General features: G+C 41.8%; 1 protein-coding gene across 5 annotated transcripts in view; it reads right to left on the bottom strand.

Annotated features, from left to right (window-relative positions):
* Positions 1 to 735: 735 nt before the first annotated feature.
* Positions 736 to 20,549, bottom strand: part of LOC144493715 (structural maintenance of chromosomes protein 6-like) — a 90,881-nt gene continuing 71,067 nt past the window's right edge. For 4 of the 5 annotated variants that reach the window (XM_078213089.1, XM_078213090.1, XM_078213092.1 and 1 more), the window contains 4 exons: positions 17,434 to 17,539; positions 12,824 to 12,976; positions 10,687 to 10,784; positions 736 to 1,432 (listed from right to left, as the gene is read on the bottom strand). In XM_078213089.1, coding sequence (XP_078069215.1) covers positions 1,321 to 1,432; positions 10,687 to 10,784; positions 12,824 to 12,976; positions 17,434 to 17,539 — 469 coding nt within the window. In that variant the 3' untranslated portion in view covers positions 736 to 1,320. Of the gene's footprint in view, positions 1,433 to 10,686; positions 11,736 to 12,823; positions 12,977 to 17,433; positions 17,540 to 20,549 lie in introns of all 5 variants that reach the window. The other variant, XR_013497782.1, reaches the window with a different exon arrangement.

Below are 20,549 nucleotides of genomic sequence, written 5' to 3'. Positions count from 1 at the left end.
AATGTGAACTAAGAAAATGCATTACTTTACATTTCACTGTATTAAATTTCATCTGCCATCTGTCAGTCCATTTCAGTCTGTATAATGACGCCTTTAAAACCTCTCCCCCCCCTCATTGTTTACATTTCCAACTTCTTCATCTTTCAAATAATGCCCTGTATACCAAAATTCAGGTCACTGATATATATTATAAAGAGTAGTGGCCCCCAAATTGACCCATGGGGAATAGTACTGTATATCTCTTACCCATCTGAAAAACTGTTGAGCACTGCTCTGTTTTCCATCCCTTAACCAATTTTGTATACATGCTGCCACTAATTCTTCAATCCCATGGGCTTTAATTTTGATAACAAGTACATTATGTGGCAGTTTCAAAATGCTTTTTAAAATATCAAGCGCATTACCCTCATCAATCTTTTCCATCATTTCAAAGAATTTATCAACTTAATCAAACATGATGTGCCATTAACAAATCTGTGCTGATTTTCTTTTATTAGCTTATGTTTCCAAATGCCAATTTATTTTGTCCCAGATTACTAACTCTGCAAGTTTCCTTCGCAATTACGTTAGACTGCCTTGTCCCTCTTTTAACAGAGATGTAATATTTACAATCCCCCATCAAGGACAACTTTTGCACAAAATCTCCTTTCACACTGTTGGGATAAAACCTAAATCCAAGGAAGAGTTGAAGTGTGAACACTTCTCTTCTGAACATATTTTGACGTATAGGAAATTAGAAATCACTTTAAAAGATCATTTATTCATCAGTAATTTCAAACTTTTAGCTTATTATATTTTATATTTTGCAATCAATACACAGAGGATAAAACTTTAAAAATGACAATTATCTTTTATTGTACATTTCATAGTGAAGGGTTGAAACTTACAATTATTATATTTTCCAGAAGCTTGACCATGAAAACATTAGTTTATCTGTTTAGACAAAAGATAATAAAGCTCACTAAGCCTTTCCCTTCATGCAGGCAATGTAAAAAAATGCTGGTAAAAGTGTATTTGGTGCAGTACCTATGCATTTGTAATGGCTTTTATGAATATCATGGATTAATACACAGGTCATCATTATAAATTAAAAGGTGCTACAAACAGAACTCAGAACAGATAAAATAAAATTGGGCTAATATATGAAACAAACTGAGGCATGGACATATTTCAACATGAAAACCATTCTGGTAATTTATTTCCACTTTCAAAATATACTACTTCATTATTAAAAGAACAAGCACGTATCAATGCTTCTTTTAAATAAATGTTCATTCACATAAAAACTGAACAATATTTATAAGGTATGTCAATAGCTATTTAATCATCTGAGTCTTCAGCTTGATCTCGTGAACGGAAAGGTAATGTGGTCTGTCCTCTTTCAGGGTCATGCATACGAAGGATTCTAATTAGGCGACTGGACGGCAAAGAACTGAAAGAAAACATTTTAAAAATATGCATAGTTAATGAAACAGCACTCCAGCAACTATAAAGAAATGTTTCCTTTAACTAATGCTACTGTTGTTATCTTCAGACTTCATCATAAATGCCCGTCTGGATGACTTCCCATCCTCCACAAACTTAATCTCATCCACTACTTTGTTGCTGTCACCCGATTCTACACCAAGTCCAATTCGCTCATCAACTCTGTCCTCATAGATTTGCACTGTTTTTGGGTGACCCAATTTAAAAATTCTCTTGCTCAGGCTTAAATTTCTTTTAGAATAGCAATGACAGAGTCCCAATGATTTTTCTTCCCCTTCAGGCACTATACAAAATGTCATATTAGAAAAATTCAGGCATATGGAAATATGGAGAGATGAATACAAAGTCTTAATCAAGGGTTTGATAAAACTGTAATGACTTGATGTGTGCACTAAGCATACACACTATTTCCATATAATCCGTTTTTGTCATTTTATGAGGAATGATTTTGTATGGCAGCTTGGCTGACAAGTAACTTCTCTATGAAATATTAGAAGAAACGAATTTAAACTGTGTTTTCTCCAGAAGCTTGGGAAATTACAGATCTACAATGATAGTACAATAAATTACTAAGAACTTCAGACAATGACAAGTACAGAAGAGTTCTGACTTGGCAAAAGATGCTCAATAATGAAAAAGGTCAAAATTTGAGGATGAGGATATACAGCTATTGTAATCAAAAGAAATTTGAGTGGAAGCAAGCCCACATGGCATATAACCACCCTCTTTTCCACATTCCTCCTTTGTTGAAGCTGATAGAGCTTATCAACTGTTCAACCAATTGTTAGTAATTAATGTACAAAGGAACAATGTTTATTTCCACATTATTGCGCACAGACATGGGGAGGTTAGGTTAGGGCCACTCATGCCAAATGTTAAGGCATTATCTATTGGTGCAGTGACAAAGAACTTAAGAGTCACAAAGCAATACAGCATGGAAACAGGCCCTTTGGCCCAACCGGTCTGTGCGGACCATGGTGCCCTCCCAGCTAGTCCCAATTGCCAATGTTTGGCCCAATAGAGTAGAACTTGATTTGTATCAATAAAGCCATGAGAAACATTTCATGTGGAAATGAAATCAAAGATTGCTTTTCCAGAAGAGTTTCAAACTCAAAGTGATTCCATCTTCAATGTCTGCAAGAATGCAGCAAAGCTTACAGCTGGCTTTGCAAACTGAAGAAGGGAGATCAATAAATTGGACAACCAGTTCAGCATTCAGGTAGTTTAATGAAGTGTTGATTTTCAGTTGAATGGAGTTTGTGTCAACAATTTTGGCCATTTTCATATCTGTCTGCAAATTTTACAGCTAGAGCTTGAAAAAGTTGCAATTGTTTCAGACCTCTTCACAACTCAAGAATGCAAAGTGTAGTATGACTCAGTTGGTTGTTTGGATACTCATGCCTGACCTGTAACAACCGTGTGACAAAGTCAATTTTTACATTCCAACAAACTAAAATTTACAATGGTTGTACTTAATTTAGAACATGTATATATATATATATATATATATATATATATAATATATATGTATGTATTCAAAGTCACGTCAGGACACTTACGAGCAGTCACTGAACAATATCATGGTTCTTGAATCAGCAGAAATGGAGGCGAGTGATGCAAACAGACTAATCAATGATTTGATCAATAATTGTAATTTAAAACACATTCAAAACTGGAAATTAATACCAATAAAGAACAGCAAATTCAGTGGACACCAGCAGGGGAAAGTTGTTTTTGTGTCCACTTCATTTCATATTTTAACAGCCAAATTATTTGTAACACAAGTTGTTATCCCTGATCTTCTGAATCGCAAACAGAATGCGTTAAACACAGTTGGCCATTCAGCCTGTTGTGACTGCGCCAGCTCCCTGCAAAAGCAACTCACTTTGTCCCACGTACCCACCTTTTCCCCATTGCCCTGCAATTCCTTTCTCTTCAGATAATTATCCAATTCCCTTTTGAAAGCCATGATTGAACATACCTTTACCACAATCTCAGGCAATGCATTCTAAATTCTAACCACTCGCTGTATAAAAAAGCCTTTCTTGTTGTAATCCATGGTCCATCTTAAAATTTTGTCCTCAGGTTCTTAACTTTTCCAACAATGGGAACAATTCCTCTAAGCTCTGTCCAGATCTCTGGTGATTTTGAACATTTCTGCCAAATCTCCTCTCAATCTTGTCTTCTCTAAGGAGAACCCCAGCTTCTCCAATCTATCACATAACTGAAGTCTCTCATCCCTGGAACCACTGCACCTTCCAATGTCTTCACAAATGCTTTCTGAAGTATGGTGTCTAGAATTCGACACAATATTCCAACTGAGGCCAAATCAGTGTTTTTTAAACATTCACCAGAACTTCTTTTGCTTTAGTACTCGATGGGGGGAATTTTCCCATCCTGCCTGCCACGGGAATTGTGGCGGGCGGGATGCAGACCATGCAAAGATCCATTGACCACAGGTGGAATCTTTTGGTCTTGGGATGAATGCGGCCGGAAAATCCTGCCCTAGGTCTGTATGAAGTAGAGAACCTTGTGTGATTTGAACCATTTCTTAATCAACCCTGCCATCTTTAGTAATTTCTACTCATATACTCCCAGGTCCCTCATTTCTTGGCAGCCCCATAAAAATGTTATCCTTTATTTTGTGTCACTGTTCCTAGTTTCTCCTACTGAAACGATCAATATCCACCAAATGTTCCCCTATTGACCCGTGATCCACCTCATTCCCCAGAACCAGACTCAGCAATAAGAACATAAGAACTAGGAGCAGGAATAGGCCATCTGGCCCCTTGAGCCGGCTCCACCATTCAATAAGATCATGGCTGATCTTTTAGTGGACTCTGCTCCACTTACCCGCCTGCTCACCATAACCCTTAATTCCTTTACTGTTCAAAACTTTATCTATCCTTGCCTTAAAAACATTCAATGAGGTAGCCTCAACTGCTTCACTAGGCAAGGAATTCCACAGATTCACAACCCTGTGTGTGAAGAAGTTCCTCCTCAACTCAGTCCTAAATCTGCTTCCCCTTATTTTGAGGCCATGCCCCTTAGTTCTAGTTTCACCTGCCAGTGGAAACAACTTCCCTGCTTCTATCTTATCTATTCCCTTCATAATCTTATATGTTTCTATAAGATCTCCCCTCATTCTTCTGAATTCCAATGAGTATAGTCCCAATCTACTCAGTCTCTCCTCATAAACCAACCCTCTCAACTCTGGAATCAACCTAGTGAATCTCCTCTGCAGCCCCTCCAGTGCCAGTATATCTTTTCTCAAGTAAGGAGACCAAAACTGTACACAGTACTCTATGGGCCCGATTTTACCAAAACTTTGCGCCCGTTTTCGGGCGCGAAATCGCGGTAAAGTTGGGCGTCGGGCCTATACTGCGATCTGCACCCGATTCAGAGCAGATCGCGGCTTTACCGACACCCGATTCGGGCGAGGGTCCAGCCCATGTCCGAATCAGGCGGCCCGACGATTTAAATGCATTAGCATGCATTTAAATCAACTTAATGAACCGCGCGCCCAACTCTACCGTCAAATCCCACTTTACCGTCTTCTGGTCCGATGCGGATCCGCGCTCTAATCAACCTGCTGAATAAAAATCCGAAGTCGCCGCTGCAGCCTCCGAAGAGCGGGGTCAGAGACTGCAACGGCTCTCGGACCCAGCTCCTCCTCTGGGGGTGGGGGGGTTGGGAGGAGGAGAGGGGGCGTGACTGATCATCCCCTTGGGGGTGGGGGGGGCTGCTGCCACTCTGCGGCCAATCGGTGGGGAGCGAGGGGGCAGGGGGTTCCACTGCCACTCTGTGGCCGATCCCTCCTCCCCACCGGAGGAACAAATCCCTCCTCTCCGGAGTGGCCGCATACTTCAAACACCACGACTGTCATTATTCAGCTCAGCGTTCCGCAGAGTGGCAACGGAACCCCCTGCCCCGCCGCCCCCCCCAGGGGATGGTCGGTCACACCCCCCACACCCCCCCCCCCCCCCCCCACCACCACCCACCAACCCCCCCCCCCCGGGGATGATCGGTCACCCCCCCACCCCAAACCCACCCGATGGTCTGTGTCAGAGAGCCGTCCCCTCTGCTTTTTTCTTTCGCGCCCGAGCGCGCTGCTTCAGATTTTTTTCAAACTGCGCATGTGCAGTTCAGAGCTCCGATCGGTCCGACAGTGCTAAGCCTCGCCCACAGCGCGAATCGGACCGGAGCCGGCAAAAAGCATATGGACGCGCTGGAAAGAGGATTCCAGGCTCGGATCTATTTGACGCCCAGATTCGGCACTCAGACTCAAAATGGTAAAATCAGGCCCTATGTGTGGCCTCACCAGCACCTTATACAGCTGCAGCATAATCTCGCTGTTTTTAAACTCCATCCCTCTAGCAATAAAGGACAAAAATTCCATTTGCCTTCTTAATTACCTGCTGCACCTGCAAACCAACTCCTTGAGATTCCTGCACAAGGACACCCAGGTTCCTCTGCACAGCAGCATGCTGCAATTTTTTAGCATTTAAATAATAATCCATTTTGCTGTTATTCCTACCAAAATGGATGATCTCACATTTACCAACATTGTACTCCATCTGCCAGACCCTCACCCACTCACTTGGACTATCTATATCCCTTTGCAGACTTTTAGCGTCCTCCGCACACTTTGCTCTGCCACTCATCTTAGTGTCATCTGCGAATTTTGACACACGACACTTGGTCCCCAACTCCAAATCATCTATGCAAATCGTAAACAATTGCAGTCTCAACACTGATCCCTGAGACACACCACTAGTCACTGATCGCCAATCAGAAAAACACCCAACTACCCCCACTCTTTGCTTTCTGTTAGTTAACCAATCCTCTATCCATGCTAATACATTACCCGTAACACCATGCATCTTTAGCTTGTGTTGCAGTCTTTGGTGCGGCACCTTGTCAAATGCCTTCTGGAAATCCAGATACACCACATCCACAGGTTCCCCATTGTCCACTGCACATGTAATGTTCTCAAAGAATTCCACCAAATTAGTCAAACATGACCTTCCCTTCATGAACCCATGCTGCATCTTACCAATGGGATAATTTATATCCAAATATCTTGCTATTTCTTCCTTGATGATAGATTCAAGCATTTTCCCTACTACAGAAGTTAAGCTAACCGGCCTATAGTTACCCGCCTTTTGTCTACCTCCTTTTTTAAACAATGGCGTCACATTTGCTGTTTTCCAATTTGCGGGAACCACCCCAGAGTCCAGCGAATTTTGGTAAATTACCACTAGTGCATTTGCTATTTCTCCCACCATCTCTTTTAGTACCCTGGGATGCATTCCATCAGGACCAGGAGACTTGTCTACCTTTAGCCCCATTAACTTGCCCAACACTACCTCTTTTGTGATAATGATAGTTTCTCGGTCCTCACCTGCCATAGCCTTCCTGTCATCAATTTTTGGCATGTTATTTGTATCTTCCACTGTGAAGACTGACACAAAATACCCGTTCAATGCCTCAGCCATTTTCTCATTTCCAGTTATTACATCCCCCTTCTCATCCTCTAAAGGACCAGTGTTTACTTCAGCCACGCTTTTTCGTTTTATATATTTGGAGAAACTTTTGCTATCTGTTTTTATATTCTGAGCTAGTTTACTCTCATAATCCATCTTACTTTTCTTTATAGCTTTCTTCGTGGCTTTCTGCTGACCTTTAAAGATTTCCCAATCCTCCAGGTTCCCACTAACCTTTGCCACTTTGTATGCATTTTCTTTCAATTTGATATCCTCCTTTATTTCCTTAGATATCCATGGTTGATTATCTCTTTTCCTACAGTCCTTCCTTATCATTGGTATATACAATGCCTCTTTCATTGTTCAGTAAGAAGTCTCACAACACCAGAATAAAGTCCAACAGGTTTATTTGGTATCATGAGCTTTCAGAGCGCAACTCCTTCATTGTTGGACTGGAAACATACTAATCTAGAAAATTCTTCTGAACGCACTTTGGGATCTCTTCCTCCATCATTAATATCCTCACTTAAACTGCATTCTCGCAGCGCGTTTTCAATTTAGCATTTAAATAGCAGAGCGTATGTGAATAGTGCAACCTTCCTTTTTGTTTTAGCACGGTTACTAAGCATGCTTAGCTACTTCAGTCTCTGCCTATTCGAACTTCCTTGCTAAATCTCATTTGCTGTTGCGAAGTTGGGTGGAGTAATTGTAGATTGGTGTTTGTAAAATGCTCGGGAAAAAGCATTGCATGGTCCCTTTAAAAGGTGGTGCTTTTTCTGCGCTTAGAATTAAAAAAAATACAAGTACATAGAGAGCCCCAAACTGAAACATTTGTATTGAAAGGCCAAGCAGCAGTTTTTACCAAGACAACAGGCTTTTGAATTTAGCCAATTTGAATCAGGCACTTAGATACCAAGAACCTATTAAATTTAAATCTGATGGTTTTGACAACCTAGGACCAATCCTATTGTGGGAAATATTGATATGTCATCACAGGTATAAAGAAGGGGGCAGTGGAACAAAAAGGAGAGAGCAACTGCCACCTCCCGGAGATAACAGCTCTCAATTCTCTCTGGAGAGAAAGAATCGCTGGCTCTCATAGCTTCATCTATGTTTTAGAGAAAGCACCATCTCGATAGCAAAGGTACCAAAGAAGAAAGAAGTTCCGGACAGAAGAATCAACAGAGAAGGCCCAGAATATTCCGGAAGACACAAAACCTGGTTGTAATTTAGAGAGTGACTAAATTCTATTTTTGTTAATGAGTGGAAATTGTATTTACCGGTACAGCATACCATTAGAATCTTATTTTATTTGGGAATAGTCGATAGTTAGAAGGCTTGTTAATAAGTTTAGTAAATTTTTTCACTGTTAGTTAGATAAATAAATAAAGTGTTGATTTTAGAGTTTGTGTCAGGGATTTATCTTGTATTTAACCACTAGAACTTGCTGAAAGGCAGGTCACACCACGTTACACACTTTTTACAGATTATAAGGCGAGGTACTCCTCTTTGGGTGTTTCGGTGTTAGTTCTCAGAGAGGTGGGGGGGGGGGGGGGGTCAACTTCCGCTTTATAATATTGCCATTTCCCTCTCCCACTCTCCCGCCCACTGCTTTCTTCTCCCACAATTAATCCCATGTTTTCTATCCCTTCACCACTTGCCAATCACTGCATCCTGCTCATCACCTCCCTCTCTCAATACTTCACTAGTCGCTTCCCGACACAATAGTATTTGCCTCCTCCCTCTCCCAACCCTGCCCTTGCCGCGTCCCTCTTCAGACCCTGCCACTCGCTGCTTCCCCCTCGTGATGGTGCCCCTCACTGCCGACCTCTCTTGACCCTCCCCTCTCACTGCTTCCCTCTTCCGAACCTCCCCCTCACTGCTCCTTATGATCCTCTCCCTTGATGCTTCCACCTCCCAAGCCTCTCCCTCACTCTTCTGACCCTCACCCTGCCATGTCCCACTTGCTACTTCCTTCTCCCAACCTTACCGCACACCACCTCCCTCCCCTGAACCTCAGGCTTGTTGCTTCCCTCTCCCACGCCATTCAATTCCCCCAGGTTGCCACGCCACTAAAAACCTGCCATGCGCAGTTTCCCTTTCCTGATCCTCTTGCAAGCCCTCTCTCGGAATAGCAAGTTAGTAACAATAGCAAATTAGTTAAGCAGCAAGTGAAAAGAGATTTTTTGGGCCAGTTAGGTTCAAGGCAGCCAATAGATTTTTAACGTAAAAAGATCAGGTCAGGAATGTAACGCACCATTTTTACAAGCTTTGCTTTAGGGAAGTGGTTTCTGTTTAGCATGTTTTAATTTAGCACACCTGTTTTAAAGAACGTATTAGGAATGCTAAACAATAAATAGCTTTATTCGGATAATTAAAGTTGTACAAGGCTCTGGGCCAAGTGCTGGAAAATGGGATTAGAATCGTTAGGTGGCTTGTCTTTGACTGGCTCAGACACGCTGGGCCGAAGGGTCTTTTTCTGTGCTGTATACCTCTATTACTCTATTATAACTACTCTACAGTTTTTTCACCCCTCTAATTTCTTTACAAATTTATTCCTCTATATCTTTTCCACAGTTGATGATCCAGCAGCAGTTTCAACTTAAATAGTATATTAATGCTGGTGGAAATAGAAAAATATAAAAGCAGAAGTGATAGCAGATTATAGACCTGGCAAGGAGATTGGCTGAGTAGCCTGAGAGAGTAGGACTAATGGGGAGGTACTTGAATTGACTAGTGTCTCACAAGAGTCTACGTTGGGGTTACAATATTTATTAATGACTTGGATGGTGGGATAGGAGGTCACATATCCAATCTGCTAATAACAGAAAGGTAGACAGTAACGTAGATGGAAGTATAAAATTACAGAGACATATAAATAGCTTAAGTGAATGGAAAAACATGTAGAACAAGGGCAAATATGAGGTCATCCACTTTGCACCTAAAAAAGATAGAACAGGGTACTTCCTAAATGGTGAAGGAATGGTGGCTCAAAGACACCAGGGAGTCCAGATACACAGGTCATGAAAATAAGTAACAAAACAAATGGAAAGCTGGCCTTTATAGTGTACAAGTGGGCAGAAGTCAGGTTTCAGCTATACAGATCGCTGGTTATCCCACACCCTGGAGCATCGCTGCAACCACTCCCTAAGAAAGGATATATTGGACTTGGAGAGAGTGTAGCATAGATTTATAAGAATTATGTCTGGATTCCAAGGATTAAGTTACAAGCAACAATTACATAAACAAGGGCTGTATTCCCTGGAATTTAGAAGTTAAAAATTTGATCGAAGTTTTCACATATTACAGGGAATAGATAGTTGATAGAGAAGAATGATTTCCACTGAGTGTGGAGTCTAGGACTCTGGGACATAGTCTAAAAGTTAGAGCCAGATCTTCCAAGAGAAATATTTCTACAGCTGAAGGGTGTAAAAATTTGGAACCCTCTCCCACAAACCATAATTGATACAGGATCAATTGAAAATTTTAAATCTGAGATTTTTGTTATCCTAAGATAACGAGGGACAAGGAGATATGGAGGTAAATCATGGATTATTCTGATCTCATTGAATGATGGACCAAACTCGAGGGTCTAAGTTACAGTAAAATATAATCAAATGACTACTTTTAATATACATATCCACTTTACATGGAAACATGTAAAGTTTACATGGAAACATGTAAAGTTCATACAAGAAAAGAATAGAGTACATACCTCATGTTCTGTGGAGTAAGGAAGATGAACTGACGGTAACGCTGGGAATTAGCCACCTTTAACATCATGTCCATAGAAATCCTACGATTAACCATATCCTACAATTGAACGGGAATATAAATACTGATATAAAATAGGTTCACAAAAACAACATTTAGCTCCATATTTAGCCGTTTAATACGGCAACAAATTCATAAGAGCAAGTAACTTAACAGGAAAGCTGTGAAATAGTGGAGTCCATTCATATGTAGAAACAAATTCTCAAATGAATAACTAAAGTAAGCTTTGTTAAAGGAATGTACAGCTTACAAATCAAATACAATATAAAATAAACACAACTATATATTGTATTATAAATTATCCCTTTAATTTTATCTCTATGGTTAAAAGTAATCAATTGTCAGACTTGCCTGAAGACTGAATGAAAGTATCTCATTTGCATGCATCTACAGTAACTATAGCTAAAAATCAAGGAACCCTCACATCATGGATATGGTAGATTTGTCAATTGGTTTAAAAAGTCAGAAGTCTGTCTTTCTAAACATTGTAGCTAGAACTCGTGTAACTAACCGTAGATGTATACTTCTTCACTGAATTTTAGAACTAGTTATTTGTTTGGTATTAAATTAAAAATACTGCACCCATCATGCACAAGGTGTTGCAACAGATGGCAGATAGTTATATTTTACAGCCATACAGTTTAGGTTGACTTTGAAGAACCAAACCACCAAGCGGATTGTTTTCACCGAGACCTTTCTCAACTCTGTGGCATTTAATCTTAAACCAAGAACATAACTCACACTTCTATCAAATAAGTGCTTCTCCTACATACAATAGAACAAACAACGTTAAGGAGGCAAATCATGGATTTGATTGAAGATTTTGTTGGCTGTTGTCAAAACTCTGTCAGTCACTTTCACCTCCTCTCCAGAGAAATACTTAACTAACAAGGTGTAAATGTGACCCAACTTGGTCTGCAGAGCAATATTCCCAGGGCTGCAGGACTTCAGGTGAAGAGACGTATTTCACTCCACAATTCCTGGAGCAGTCTGTACAGTGTTGAGTGACAAGGGAGAGGATCAGTTGACAGACTAATCACCTGTTCACAAGTTACAATCCTTATTTGGACTGTGCTTGGTGTGCACATTTTCTTCCCTCATAGGCCCAGCTGATTCAAGTTTCTTTGCTAAGGGGCTGGGGCCATTTTCTGGATAATGATTTGTTATATTTCATCCAGAATATCATAGGGCAAATTATGATTAGTGAAGACAATTTTGACAATTAGTCAAGACATAGTTCAAATTACTGTGAAGGCAGTATTTTAAACTTTTGCATTTCAGACAAAAGAAACATGTCTCAGACTCAGAATGTAAGGTTTACCAACCATCTTGCATTCTTTCCATAAGTCTCAATAAAGTGGCTCAACAAGAATTGACCAAGCAGGAACTGTCAGTCTCAGCTGGATTCATTCCTGACACTCTCTTGTTGAATTGCTTGTGTGCACGATCAATTGCCAGTAAGGCAACTAAACACCCCAAACTGGATCATAAATCCGCAATAAATTAACCAACTGATCTGTAGAATTGTGCAACTTGATATTTAAGCAAACACAAGGAGATTTGGTCGTACAGGCACTTACAGCTGTAAAAATGGAAGATCACACGGGGTCCAAAGAAAATCAGTCCTTTCTAATATTCCGACTAATGATCTATTATCCATGTAGAATATAATACTAGTTGCAGGTTTATATTATGGATATTGAACTAATTTCATCAAGCAGTCATTTTTCTCTTATAAAAAACATTGCTAAGCTATGGACAATTCCACAATTAGGAGATTTAATAATAATACAGAATATTAAAGGCTGAACATGATACAATCTTTACCCCAGTGGTTTTATACTCACTACTGAAGTACAAGAGAATGCAATCAGCTTTTTAAAACAAATCTAAAACCTGTCAGCATACCACCTATTTAGCCAGAAGGCCTGGAACACTCCATTGGTTAGGTGGCATATTAGAAATAAAAAAAACTCCAGTACTTTCATGCTCCAGAACTAGGCTGACAAAGTTAAAAATGACAAGTTGTGATAAATATTAGTGCGCGAAAGATTAGCTGAGCCCAAACATAAGCATACCATGTAAACATCAAACTCATCTAGACAACGGAAAGGAGATTCCATGGTGTCCCACAGCGAAAGGATGAAACACACAGTTGAGAATGAACGTTCACCACCAGAAAGCGATCGCATATCACTGAGTGCTGCCTTGTCTCCCTCTCCAGGTTGAACCTTTAATAAATCAAGAGATTTTCAAGAGGATGAAACACAAATAAGTTCAGCAAAAATAATAGAAGGATAAAAAACAATTAAATAAGGAACTCTTGCAAGCAGCTCAAATCTTGAGCAAAATGGATGCCAAGCAACATAACCCTTGTTGGGAAAAAAACTGGCCTAAAGATAACATTCCCATATAAAAGAAACTTCAATTTGCTTAGCATCTCAAGCATCCCTGTTCAATTAAAAGGATCTATTTTTTTTCCAAAGTTCTGCAGGACTGTTGCAAAATGAACATCTTCGCGAACAACTGAAAAAAAATAGACATTGTGATGTGGCTTTTCAATGGTCATTTTTCTCATTGCTGTAAGTATTTAAATATGCAGAATGTTAGCAGGTGACCAGCGGGCGTTGCTGCTCAGTAAATTGAAATAGCCTGCAGTTAAGCAAGTATTCCCTTTCAAGAAAATGCATTTTCTCCTGCCCAACATTCTTCATTATTTTTAGTTTACTACTTTTCGTTCTTCCTTTTGAGTTTTGTCAACTTCCCGACAAAAGGGCTTAAAAGCAAAAGTGTTTGAGGATCTATTTACATTTGCACTATATTGCATTAAGCACTTTGCACCATCAGCCACCTGACCCATACTTTGTCTCAATTGAGGCTTCCTATGACTAAAATTTCCTAAACATCTATATAATTCCCATAGTGTTAAAGTTAGAACCATCAGATTTAATAATTGTCAAATGTAACTATAGGACCTGACACCCATTAGTCTCTAAAGTAAACATTGTTCTGTCAGTCCAAGGTGGAAAGCAATGACCTCATGTCTGATGAATCATTTCACGAGTTCAGACCCAAAATGATGGGTGTTTGGAATTTTTCTCTGGTATAAAACCAGTCAATAGCCATGGCAATCAAACAATTAGGAAATCTGCTATATGCAGATGAAAGCTGTCCAAGACAGCGAACAAATTAATTCCGATCAATAGGCAATTTCTTTTCAAAATTTCAAGTGTATTTCCTAGCTGAAATTCAAACAAAAGGAAATTAATTTCATAGTTGTAACAGAATAGGATGCAACAAACATTTGTCACACCGCCCACTTAACAATGTCTTAATGCCAGGTTAAATCATAAGTTTATTTTATTAATCCTCAAATAATTCATAGCAAGCAAAAACTTCCAGAATAACATTTTTAAAATGTGTCAGTTTAAATGCAGTATCCAGCGTTGCTTTGGTGCCCTCTACTGACTAAAGCCCATCCCTTTTAAACATAATGTAACACCATGGGTGAGATTCTCTGGCCTCTCAGTGGCAGCAGGCAACATGCTGTTTGCTGGTGACGGGATTCTCTGATCCTGCCGCTGTCAATGGGACTTCCAAGGGAAGCCACCCCAAGCCACAGGGAAACCCGTGGCAGGGGATGCGCCACCAGTGGGAGCAGAGAATCCTGCCGGTGTGAACAGCTGGAGAATTCTGGTTTAAAGCACAAGCAGGCATGCCCTCTGGTCTCTCTTCCCAACCTTATAGCTATGGCCAGGGTAAAATTAGTCAAAAACTATGTAACGATTTATTTTAATACTCAATTACATGGTTTACGGAACTCGAGGAACTAATTTCATAACTACAGGAACCAGAGGACAAAAGCTAGCCTGCAATTTTTTGAAAATAAATTATATTGACTGTGTGAAGACTGGAACACACTAGTGCACAGCATATTTAGTAGCCAGCTCCAACTGTAGCTTCCACACTTTCCTTTGGGTGAAGGCCAATATGTAATTAAAGACTGAGCGCTATAAGAGAGTTTAGAAAAAAACTGTAACTGTCAAAAAAGTCTGAAAATCGGAGTGAGTTTGGCACTACAATCTCCCCCCATACTCAACTGTTTTGGCAGTCGGGGAGGAGGGGGTGCAAGGAAGGAGAGCCGGCTGCAGAGTGCTCGGGTGCCATTGCACAAGTGCCCCTATCTCCCAGTGCATTAGGTGATCTTCTTTCCCACCCATATGGCAACATGGGGCACCAGCATCGGGATCCACCCGATTAGTCCCCTGTCACGACCCCCTCCACAGCCAACCACCTCCGTAGCCCTACCCTGCACGCTCCCCTCCCTCTTTGCTGGTCTTCCCCAGTCTGCCGATCGCCCTGCTTGTCAATCAGCCCCCACCCTTGCATACCTCCCCCTACAGAGCTCTCCTCTCCTGTATACCAACCCTCACCCTGCAGAGCCCCACCCCCTTGGCACTGTTCCTGACACAGTTACTTCACTTTTATTAACAGTGCCACTGCATTTTAAAAAAAACTTAGAAAATAGGAGTAGACCTTCGAGCCTGCTCCGGCAATCAAAATGATCATGGCTGATCCTCTATCTCAACCCCACACTCCTGCAATCTCCTCCCTGACACCTTTACAGTCCAGAAATCTATCTACTTCCTTTTTAAATGTGAGTTGAGTGAATAAGTTTCTCCTCATCTCAGTCCTAAATGCCCTACTCCATATCCTAATACTGTGACCACTTGTTCTAGCCATACCCCACCCCCAGCAAAAATAAATAACATCCTTGTATCCAGTCTGCTCACTCCTGTCTGAATTCTATATCTTTAAATAAGATCCTCTCTTATTCTTCTAAATTCCAGTGACTATAGGCCTAGTCAATAAAGTGCGACATCCTTAGAGACAACTGGGAATCCCTGGCTCAAGACTATTCGAAGTAGAAGAAAAGCTTCCAGGAAGGAGCTGAACACAGATTTTAATTGCTGAGAGCAAGCTGAAGTCAAGCATCAACAGTGAAAGGAGTACATGGCAACCCCGAGCATCCCACCCACTCCTCCAACCAACATGTGCCCCACCTGAGAGAAGGTCAGGCATTGGACTCGCCAGCCACCTGAGAACTCATTTTTAGTGTGGAAGCAAGTCATCCTCTACTCCGAGGGACTGTCTAAGAATTCAATCCAATCTCTCCTTGTACGACAATCCTGCCATCACAGGAATCAATCTGATGAAACCTTCACTACACTCCCCTCCATAGCTGGTATATCCTTTCCTGGGTTAGGAGACCAAAATTGCATACAATCTTCAACGGTGGGAAGAATAGTGAAGGCAGGTCAGACCTTGCACATTCTTAGGATGCTTCAAAGCCCTTCACAGCCAATGAAGCATTTTAAAGTGTAGTCACTGTTTTAATATGCAAGCAATTTGCACACAGGGTCCCACAAGCTGCAGTGGGATAAAGTGAATAGATCGCCTGTCTTGGAGTTGTTGACTGAGGGATCAATATTGGCCAGCACAGAAAAAGGGCCCCTACACTTTTCAGTGCCATGGAACATTTTTTCAAGCACCTGCAGCACAGCCTCAGTACTGTACTGAATTGTCAGCCTAGATTATGGCCAGAATTCTCCCAAAAAAATTCTAGGTGTCGAATTCGGGTGAAAACTAGAGTAATTTGTGATGGTATTTTCAGTGGGAGTTCAGAGAAGAATTCCCTCACTCTGTGCGCTGCAGAGGCCACCAGTGTGAATATCATTAAAACTAGGGAGCGGGCCTACCCTGCTGGAGAGATTGAAATCAGCACGCGGAGCGGGCTACTGCTCATGTGCCCATCTGTCAGTGGCGAGATTGGCGCATGTGCAGTGGCCCCACACAGATGGCCTCCCGATCGCTGGCCAGCCCTGCGATCCCTGCAACGCTGGTTTTCCCCTCCCTTCTCCGCGGCCCAATCGCTGACCCCCCAACCATTCCCAGGACCAGCCAAGTCTTGATCTCCAGCCCTTTTCCACTAATTCTACCCCCTCCACCCGCAGTGCCGACCCCCCCCAAGCAGGCTGACTGCTCCCACCCCCATCGATCTCCCCCTAGGCCCTGTCCCCAGCTCGCCCCACCCCCTTGGCACTGTCCCCAGGCCCCACTCCCTTGGCACTGCCTGATGGACAGTGCCAAGGTGTGCCCTGGGCACCCTGGCACTTTGCCTCATGGGCAGTGCCAGGGTGCCCATGCCAAGGGGGCACCACCCCCCCTGCCCGACCCCGGGGGCCACCCCGATTGCCCCCCCCCCCCTCACTCTAGCGGGGTCTCCAGTTAGTTCCCCAAAAGTGGGGAGCTACTCTAAACCCTGCCGGAGTGAAGTACTCCTGGCAGGGTGGGAAATGCCATCGGGCCTGGAGAATTCAGTCCTGGGTCCGATAATGACATTTAAATTACATTACAAATAGATTAAAATCACTTATCTGGTCTTCCTGCCGGTTTCCTGCATGGTCCCGACCGCGCCTGCTTTCTGGCGGTGGGAAAAGCAGTGGGGATGCATGCACGAATCCTGCAAATCGGCGCACGTGTGCATCTCCCAACCCGACCCACCAAAAAATTAGCAAGTCGGAATGGGAGAATCAGCCCCTACATTTCTGCTTTTGCTCTGGATTTTTGGAACTATCTCCTTTATAGTTGTATAAAAAAGCCACAGAATCAGTTCTAAATAACTTACGGCAATTGAAAGTGTTGCATTCTTATGATCGAAGCTCATTTTCCCATGGTAACCTCGCTGGGAAAGCATAGAATCAAAATAATACTTGCAGCGAAGAGAAATGTACCTATTTAATTCAAGCACAAAATGGAAATAATATTACTGATGCTTCCATGGTACAGCAGACACAAAACATATGCAGCCCTTCAATTATTCCTCTAAGGAGCACATTAACAGATTGCTAGAACTAACTGCAAGTTTCATAAATATGTTGGGGTTTATGCAAGAGGCATCACCATACTATCACAAAACACTTATCTCTGGATTCTGTCATTTTCTCCATTTTACTTTCAGCTCCAGCAAGCAATCACCTTTAGGAGCTACTACAGGAATGTGGGAAAAGAAAATCAAGCCCAAATTAACAGTAGATATTGAAAATCTGAGCCTATAATATTTGTGATGTGGAGTAGCCAATGTTGGACTCACCTGATGAAGGAGCAGCCTCTGAAAGCTCATGATTCCAAATAAACCTGTTGGACTTTAACCTGGTGCTGTGAGGCTTCTTACTATAAAATTTGTGGCCTCCTTCTGCACTGTAGGGATTCTATGATTCACAGTCATATTGTTTCATATTTCTACATCTCATATGAGTATTTGCACGTGTGCATGACAAAAGCAAAGCAATTTTGCACTTCAGTGAAGTAGTTGCAGAATTAGCTTGGTAATCTCGATCATTAGTATTGATTTAGAAGAGTGAGAGACAACTTGATTGAAACATACAATATCCTTAGGGGCCTTGACAGGGTGGATGTGCAGAGGATGTCTGGCCTTGTGAGAGAATCTAGAACTAGGAGTTACTGTTTAAAAATAAGAGGTCACCCATTTTAAAAAAAGATGCAGCAAAATATTTTCTTTTAGAGGGTTGAGAGGCTTTGGAACACTTCCTGAAAAGCTGGTGGAAGTAGAGTCTTCGAATATATTTAAGATGAGAGGTCACATGTCACCAGGTTATCGTCCAACAGGTTTATGTGAAATCACAAGTTTTCAGAGTGCTGCTCCTTCATCGGGTGAAGTGAAGAGAAATGTACCTATTTCACCTGGCCATGGAGCAGCGCTCCAAAAGCTTGTGATTTCAAATAAACCCATTGGGACTATAACCTGGTGTCGTGTGACCTCTCATCTTGTCCACCCCAGTCCAACACCGGCATCTCCACATCAGGAATATATTTAAGGCGGAAGTGAATAGATTCTTGGTAAACAAGAGGGATGCAGATTTGAGGTTACTATCAGGTCAGCTATTTTCTGTTTTTAATTCCAGATTTCCAGCATTTTCCTTTCATTGTTTGGAAGTTGGCGTACATCACGTCAACAACATTATTTTTTTATTCTTTTACAGGACAGCACTGGTTAGACCAGCATTTTTATTGCCCTCAAGGTGATGGTGACTTCTTGAACCATTGCAGTTCATGTGTGTAAGTACATCCATAGTGCGGTCACTGTCACCAACCCTCTCTGTTGCCTCATAAGAAAACACAATTATGTGTTTTCAAACTCGATTTGCTTTTCACAAGTCCTTGCTGGCTGTCCGTTCATCCACACTCGCCCAAGTGATATCATTTTGTACCAGATTACCATTTCTAAAAGCTTTCCAAATATCAAGGTTGAACTAATTGGCCTGCAGTTGTCGGGTCAATCCTTGCACCCTTTTTTTGAACAAAGCTGCAATGTTTGCAATTTTCTTGTCCTCTGCACCACTCTTATGTCAATGAAGAATTGAAAGACTATTACTACTGTTTTCATAATTTCCACCCTTACATCCCTCAGCAATCTTGGATGCATAGTTGGAATGGAAGCAAATTTGGTGGCTTTTTTTGTTCTATCCTTCATTGTTTTATAATATTCTAAACTTATTCAGAACAACTTTTTTTTTTAATTGAGTAAGTAATATAAAACGAATATGCAGTTAAATTATGGAAATACAATAGCTAATTTGCACATAAGGTGCTGTAGTGAAAATAGGAATGCGATAAATGAGCAAATAGGTTGAGGGATAAACTTAGTGTCACAGGATCTTTTGCATCTACCCAAGCAGATAGAACTGCAAATGAATGCATCATTCAAATGATAATAACCCTTATGCCTGCACCGAAGTTTAAGCCTGGATTATATGCACAAATTCTAGAGTAGGAATTGAATCTGCAACCTCGTAGCTCACTCAAGTTAACTAGCTAAACAAATTGTTCAAAATATATGCATTAGTTATAACCTAATAAATGAAAACATAAGGCGGAATCTTCCAAACCACTCTTTAAACAAACACAATGATGGAGCTCCACATTTCTGGCCCAGACTTACAAAACAGGCTTCTTCACAAATGCAGAGTGGGCCTGTTTTTGTAGTCATTCCTCGTAGAACTAGCTCATTGACCCATAGTGTCCCTACAGTGCAGAAGGAGGCCATTCCGCCCATCGAGTTTGCATCAACTCTCTGAATGAGCATGACCACCTCCTGCCCTATCCCTGTAACCCCGCGCATTTAACATGGCCAATCCACCTAACCTGCACATCTTTGGACTGTGGGAGAAAACCAGAGCACCCAGCCGAAACCCACGCAGACACGGGGAGAACTTGTAAATCACGGCCAGAACTGAACCCAAGTCCCTGGTGCCGTGAAGCAGCAGCGTTAACCACTGTGCCACCGTGCTGCCTCATTGGTAGAAGCTGAGCCAGACCCCCGTTTAATGGCATTAGCTGCTGTGTTCTGGCAGGTCTTCCTTTACTAACACATTGAAAAGCTTTGGAACATGTATTTAATTAGCTTTTCAGTGCATCAGTAAACAAGTAAAAGTGAGGGAAGTCGGTAAAGTGGTCAGGGTTCAGATTGTGTGTGTGGGGGGGGGGGTGCAGGCGGAGGGGAGAGTTAAAGTTCTAGTGGCCAAGGGGGCAGGGTCAATCGGAGGAATGGGTTGGAGTCAAAGATGTGGGGTGCCTGGAAGATGGATTCAGAGGGTTGGGGGAGGGTGCAGTCAGTTGTATAGTTACCTAGGAGTTAGACATGGATTTAATCAAATATGCCAGCAGTAAGTATCTTAGCAACGGAGTCAGAACCCTGCAAATTCTCCGACTCTTCTCAAGAGT

This window comes from Mustelus asterias, chromosome 5 (assembly GCF_964213995.1).
Source record: "Mustelus asterias chromosome 5, sMusAst1.hap1.1, whole genome shotgun sequence".
NCBI classification, from domain to species: domain Eukaryota; kingdom Metazoa; phylum Chordata; class Chondrichthyes; order Carcharhiniformes; family Triakidae; genus Mustelus; species Mustelus asterias.
This window is presented reverse-complemented; position numbering and strand designations above follow the sequence as displayed.